Source organism: Austrofundulus limnaeus, unplaced genomic scaffold (assembly GCF_001266775.1).
Source record: "Austrofundulus limnaeus strain Quisiro unplaced genomic scaffold, Austrofundulus_limnaeus-1.0 Scaffold15, whole genome shotgun sequence".
Taxonomy (NCBI): domain Eukaryota; kingdom Metazoa; phylum Chordata; class Actinopteri; order Cyprinodontiformes; family Rivulidae; genus Austrofundulus; species Austrofundulus limnaeus.
The window spans coordinates 1340764-1347774 of record NW_013952417.1 but is presented as its reverse complement, the minus strand read 5'-3'; the positions used below and the strand labels follow the sequence as shown (position 1 = coordinate 1347774).

Below are 7011 nucleotides of genomic sequence, written 5' to 3'. Positions count from 1 at the left end.
CCAGTAGCCTATTGTTTTAAAGCCCAGACTCTGCTCTTTCCAACAATATGTGTCACTGCTCTACGTGAAAAATTCACGGAAAAAGCAGCCACGGAATATTGAAAAAGGCTAAATTCTGGAACCATAAACACAAACGTCTTTCCTTTGCTTTTATGGCTTTAATCCACTTTGGAGTGATTTTTTCCACTTGGCTGGACCTGTACGTCTCCTGTGTTAATGTTGGTTCATGTAATATGCTAATGCTGTATTGTGGAGATCATTAAGAGTCATTGTCGGGTGAAAAAATCTTTCGCCAACACTGTGTTGACCGCGAACCGGAAGCGTTGTGAGTGGCATCAAGTGGACCGGATGTCCGTGGCATATAGGCTATTCAGCTGGAATAACCGTCTTAATTACATTATGTATTTAAGGGCTGAATGGTTCGGGGAGAATATATCCCAACAAATTATTTCTGCCATTTAAAGATGTTTAATTAGATCTTAACACTTGAAGGAAGACTTTTTTTTTGTTAAGTTCAAACCCAACATCCTTTCCTACCTTGCTAATTTTTCCAGCCTAGAGAGGTACTACACAGAGGTAATGTGTAAAGAGCTGAGTGGCTGAAAGGATACAATAATGTTCCACGGTCCCAGGCGGAGCCAGTTGGGGAAGAAGCCCTTATACAGGGCCATGAAGCCCTCTGAGCGCCACGTCTGCAAGAAGAAAAGCAAACAGGATAAAAAAAAACAATTTCTTCTAATTATCCTCTGAGGATCACTCTACAGTCCTCTCTGGGTATTTTTCACCAGGACTAGGAAATCTGGGGTATTAAAGCTACATGTTCTACATAACATGAATTATTTATCATTTACATAAGCACAAATTTTACACCAACACACTCACAAGGCAATTTAAAGCTTTTGGACAAATATAATTAACTCTGAGACTTTCAACCAAATTAAAATGTTGATTGAAAGCAAGTCAAACATCTAATCCAAACAAATAACAGGTTTGTATCCTAATGCATTAAGATATGACCATGAGTTGTTGCTGGAAATCAAGAGCAATTTTGAATCTGGAGGGGGGTGGGGGGGGGGGTAACAGTTTCAGAGTTTTGTAGGAGGCAGTCAGCTGACTGGACAAGAACAAACACATCACTGTGCTAAGAGACACAAGTGAAATAAAAGTGCTGTTATCCAAGCATGGCTTAAAACAAAGCTACACAGACCAACTTCATCATGTTTTCTTTATCAGTGAGATGGGTTGTTTACAGATGCAATTAAAGACCATCATGTTCTGGGTGAAAACATTTGACTCAGCAATGCAGCTGGACCCGTACATCCGTCATTCTGCTGTAATCTGAGCTCAGAGTCTGCAGAACAACTGAGCTCAACAACAAAATAAGACATAAAATCCTCAAGGAAGTGTCAGAAACTCCCTCTGTCTCAACTGGAGCATTAACAACAGTCAGAGGGCAGTACAGCAGTAGAGACTGTGGGTTCAGCTGGTTTCAATCATCAACCTCTGAGCCACACAGATCTGTTCAAACAAACAAATAAATAAAAGAGTCCCTCGGCTAACTTGGGTCTCGTGTATTTGCTGGTTTGAACAAACAGCAAATTTGCCAGTTTAACTGTAATTAAAGTGCCTGTGACATGCATATTCTTCAAATTTAAAAAGTCAAAGAAAACTTCTTTATATTTAAGAAAGTTGGGATAATACATACAATTTTACCCATTTTGTCCCAGAACTGGCAGATTTATTCTTTTGAACTTGGCTCAGCCGAAGTGAAACAGGAAGTGATATCAAAGGGGAACTCTTTAACAAAGAAAACTCTCTGGTCTTTATTGAAACAGTAATATTTGAACTCTGACTTTTCTTCATCTTACTCTGATTGTGACTCAAAATATTCTTAAGAAAGATCAGATTGTTCTCTACAGTCTATGTTATTAGCTGTAAAAGCAACACTCTGTTCACATTGAGACATTTCCCTTTGACATCACTTCCTGTTATCTCACATGCAAATATCTCCTCAACTGCTCATCTCAGTGATATCAAATTGCTTTTGCAATATTTTATCAGGGTCATCTTTCAAATAATGAATTCATATGTATTACAAAATTTTTGACGGCACAGGCACTTTAAGAAACAACAAAAATATTAAAATACAAGACCAAGTTAAATGTGATTGATCTAAAACAGGAAGTAGAACTGTTTTAACATAAGAATGAGGAACTGCAGCAGGAAGCAGACCCTCTTAAAATAAATAAAACATAAGACCTATTCACAGTGTCAGACATGATAAAAATTAGTAGCTAAGAAACCATAAAAAGTTAGGTTTAGTAGTAAACAACAATAAAACAAAAACATACTTTAGCAGCTTCTCCATGAACCTCTACGTGAAGAAAAAGTCAAAGTAGAAAGTAGGGGTGCACAATATATCGGTACTGATATTGGTATCAGCCGATATTGGCAATTTTTTAGAATATCGGTATCGGTCCAATATGTACAACTGGGCCGATATTAACATCCGATATCGATTTCCCACTTTTTTAGCTTTGTGTTTCTGTTTTGGGAGGGGAGATGGTTGGTTGAGCAGCATCTGTTTGATCATGATAGTAATAGTTATACTGCGTAACCAGGAATAACTGAAGTAGGGCGTCATGTCAGAGGTCTGGTCATTTATTTATGGTATCAGAAAAAAAGACCCAAGTGTGTTTGTACATATATGCATAATATACACTCACCGGCCACTTTATTAGGTGCACCTGTCCAACTGCTCGTTAACACTTAATTTCTAATCAGCCAATCACATGGCGGCAACTCAGTGCATTTAGGCATGTAGACATGGTCAAGACAATCTCCTGCAGTTCAAACCGAGCATCAGTATGGGGAAGAAAGGTGATTTGAGTGCCTTTGAACGTGGCATGGTTGTTGGTGCCAGAAGGGCTGGTCTGAGTATTTCAGAAACTGCTGATCTACTGGGATTTTCACGCACAACCATCTCTAGGGTTTACAGAGAATGGTCCGAAAAAGAAAAAACATCCAGTGAACGGCAGTCCTGTGGGCGGAAATGCCTTGTTGATGCCAGAGGTCAGAGGAGAATGGGCAGACTGGTTCGAGCTGATAGAAAGGCAACAGTGACTCAAATAACCACCCGTTACAACCGAGGTAGGCAGAAGAGCATCTCTGAACGCACAGTACGTCGAACTTTGAGGCAGATGGGCTTCAGCAGCAGAAGACCACACCGGGTGCCACTCCTTTCAGCTAAGAACAGGAAACTGTGGCTACAATTTGCACAAGCTCATCGAAATTGGACAAGAGAAGATTGGAAAAACGTTGCCTGGTCTGATGAGTCTCGATTTCTGCTGCGACATTYGGATGGTAGGGTCAGAATTTGGCGTCAACAACATGAAAGCATGGATCCATCCTGCCTTGTATCAAYGGTTCAGGCTGGTGGTGATGGTGTCATGGTGTGGGGAATCTTTTCTTGGCACTCTTTGGGCCCCTTGGTACCAACTGAGCATCGTTGCAACGCCACAGCCTACCTGAGTATTGTTGCTGACCATGTCCATCCCTTTATGACCACAATGTACCCAACATCTGATGGCTACTTTCAGCAGGATAATGCGCCATGTCATAAAGCTGGAATCATCTCAGACTGGTTTCTTGAACATGACAATGAGTTCACTGTACTCAAATGGCCTCCACAGTCACCAGATCTCAATCCAATAGAGCATCTTTGGGATGTGGTGGAACGGGAGATTCGCATCATGGATGTGCAGCCGACAAATCTGCGGCAACTGTGTGATGCCATCATGTCAATATGGACCAAAATCTCTGAGGAATGCTTCCAGCACCTTGTTGAATCTATGCCACGAAGAATTGAGGCAGTTCTGAAGGCAAAAGGGGGTCCAACCCGTTACTAGCGTGGTGTACCTAATAAAGTGGCCGGTGAGTGTAATTTGTGTGTTTGTGACATCAGTAAATATCGGTTATCGGCCATAACAGCAATAATTATATCGGATATCGATAACAGCTGAAATTTTCTTATCAGTGCATTCCTAGTAGAAAGACGTGTCACTAGTTTTAAAACTATAACAATTTGCTTCAATTCCTAAGAGAAAATTAATCATTACAAAACAGAAATAACAATTAGAAATGACAAACCAAAATGGCCACATAGTTAACTTTGTGCTTAGGTTTCCTGTGTATTTTTCTAAATTTACCCCAGAAATACATTACATATACCCATTACTCCTTGATAAAGAAGTGCAGTTTGTGAAAGCACAAGTTTTCCCATGAACCTTAACAAATAAAAATAAAAGCAGCAAAACACTTCTAACTTTGCAAAAAATGTACCAGATCGGGAAAACAGAAAAGTACAGCCAAAGAAATTCCTTGATCAAGTGGTTAATAGCTGTGAGAGTGATTTTTCAACATGGATATGATCACTTAAACAAAATAAGATTTGTTTTGCTGTTTCCAGTAGCAGTAGGCTTCCTCTCAGTGGACTAAGGGCTACAACACACTTGGAATAAAGATTTACCACTGTCTGCCACAATGACACAAAAACTGACAATAAACTCCATCCTGCAGGCTGTGTAGGAACATAAAATCTAATTTTAATCACGTTTTATGATGACAGGGATTTTATTACATCTGTCCTGCATAGCTGGACTAAAACTGAGCTTGCAGACAGGTACAAGTCAATAACAGTATATCACCTGACAGCAATGTGCTCAGTTTCAGAACCTCCATAAGATCACAATCAATAAACACACGGCACTTGAAAAAGATAGTGAACTGTTCTCATCCTCATGAGCTTCCGCATTGAAGACAAGTCCACACATGAGCACAGGTTCTGACTCACCTGCAGTAGGGACGTTGACATCTCGTCAGCAGCTGCTGCCATTTTCTTCCCAAACTGCTGTGACCAGATTTTGCAAGGCTGCTCGGTGCGTTTGTTTGTAATTTCCTCCTGCTTCGTTATTTCTACGAGTTTGAACAAACCGCGCTGACGTCAGGTAGTTAGCTACAGCCTCGTCTTCCAGTTTTTAATTTTTGTTGATGCGTTTTGAAGAGACAATTTTTTGAAGAGGATCAAAGTAAATCACTCGAGTTTTTCTAGTGACCCCTTAAATAGATAAGTTGCCATGAAGAACATTATTTTATCTGCCCTTGTTCCAAATTTGATAATGCTTTGAAACGTAGAAGTATTTTTAATACAGAATAGCGCTTGTTGCAAAGTGTTTTGACGCTCGTCTTCGTCACATGACACATTTAACACGCTGCCATTGGTTGAGGAGCTTTGTTTACAAAACACATGTCCACATGGTTTTTAAATTGTTTTCATTTCTTTACTTTCTAAGACACATTAAGTTGATTTGATGCTACAGTTTGCCTTGTAATGTTGTTTTATACCTTTTCTTCTACTTTTGATTTGACTATTATTAAGTTTTATTAGTTTTTTAGGATACAAGATGCTTCCTACAAAAACCAGAATGTGAATCTTTTCCTAAAATTTCATGGTGATATTTTGAACACTGAGGAAGTTATGAGCAAAAATAGAAAACAGCGAGGTGAAATGGTCCCATTGGTTCTGCTGTGAAGTGCAGCAAGAAAACATGAGCTGATTTCACCTGAACAAACATCAATAACTTCCCTCATACTTGAGATAATCACAATTTTGGTGATATTTTGTTTGGTTTGAAATGTTCTTGTGGAATCTGCTGTCAGATTTAATATTGGTGTAAGATTAAACATTTATCCACATCTCTACCTGCAGCAGACAGTCCAGTGTGCCCTGGTACAGCGCTCCTCCTCTCTGGTTCATCATGCGGGTTCGGACCACATCCACTGGATTCGAGGCCAGAGCCCCTGCGAGACCACATACAAAGCTTGACCTGGAAAACACAGGAATGACGAACATTTCAACTTATTTATGTCTGCACATAAATAAGAAAACATCATCTCAACTCAAATGTCCCGCTCATTCAGTTACAGGTCTGACATACAGTTCAAATCTGAAATACTGCATGGAAGACGAGAAGAAACCCCCGAGGTCACTGAAACTCACACGAAGTGTGTGTACACGGTGTCCCCCATGTAACCTGAGAGGATTAGGTGTTTCTTAGTGAGGTCATACACAGGAAGCTCAACCCCGACCACAATAGCTGCCCTCTGAGCTGTGAGAGAAACACCCTGAAGCAAAGAGAGAGGGAGGGTTGAATAACTGATTTTTGGTATTTGTTTCATTTGAAATGTATATTTTTGTAGTAGTAGTTGTTGTTTTTTTTTTTTTTTTACCTTCCACAATCCTCTTGTTCCTTCCTCCTGGTAAATGTGAATAAAGTTGCCCATCATGCTGCCCTGGATCACATTTCCCTGAGCCTGCATCCGGATCTGAGAGAACAGCCAAGTTCAGCTGAAGTCTATCACGAGAATAATTGTGTAGCTCTTTCTCACATTTCATTTATAATCACAGCCTTGGGTTGTTTTTAATTCACTCCAACACAGACTTGATAAATACAAGCTGCAACAACAGAGTGATGGGAACACAGCGTTCCTAACTTGTTACAGCAGGCGGTGATGTCTTTAACCCTTAAAACACTCGCTGGGATGAGAAGTGTCTTCACAGAACATTGTGAGCGCTGGTGAGTCCTGGCAGTTCACTCCTCATATCATTTACAGAACACTATGTTAGGCCTTTGAGCGCTGGCACTGTATCAGCCACTTGTAGCCATGAAAGTACTGAAGTGACCTTCACAGCATGCCATCAATGAGAGCTCCATCTAGAGGTGCAGGATCCAATAAAACTACGGTACACCTCGCTGGGGGACCAGAACCAAAATACCTGCTCTACTGTCCTGATGCATCTCAGTAATCCAGGTAAAAAAAATAAAAAATAAAAAAATTGTATAGGTCTTCTGGACGGGTTCTTCTCTAATGAAACGTTTCGTCTCTCCTCCAAGAGACTTCTTCAGTCTGAGAGTTTCAGACAAAATTCAGGCTTTTAAGCCTGAATTTTGT

At 40.2% G+C, this 7011-nt stretch overlaps 1 protein-coding gene across 2 annotated transcripts in view; it reads right to left on the bottom strand.

Moving 5' to 3' along the window:
* The window catches only part of LOC106513814 (kidney mitochondrial carrier protein 1), an 11770-nt gene that overhangs the window by 2891 nt on the left and 1868 nt on the right, over positions 1 to 7011 (bottom strand). Inside the window, exons 5-8 of one of the 2 annotated variants that reach the window (XM_014002816.1) lie at positions 6289 to 6384; positions 6059 to 6183; positions 5762 to 5885; positions 612 to 692 (exon numbers count right to left, since the gene is read on the bottom strand). In XM_014002816.1, coding sequence (XP_013858270.1) covers positions 612 to 692; positions 5762 to 5885; positions 6059 to 6183; positions 6289 to 6384 — 426 coding nt within the window. Of the gene's footprint in view, positions 1 to 611; positions 693 to 5761; positions 5886 to 6058; positions 6385 to 7011 lie in introns of both variants that reach the window. The other variant, XM_014002815.1, reaches the window with a different exon arrangement.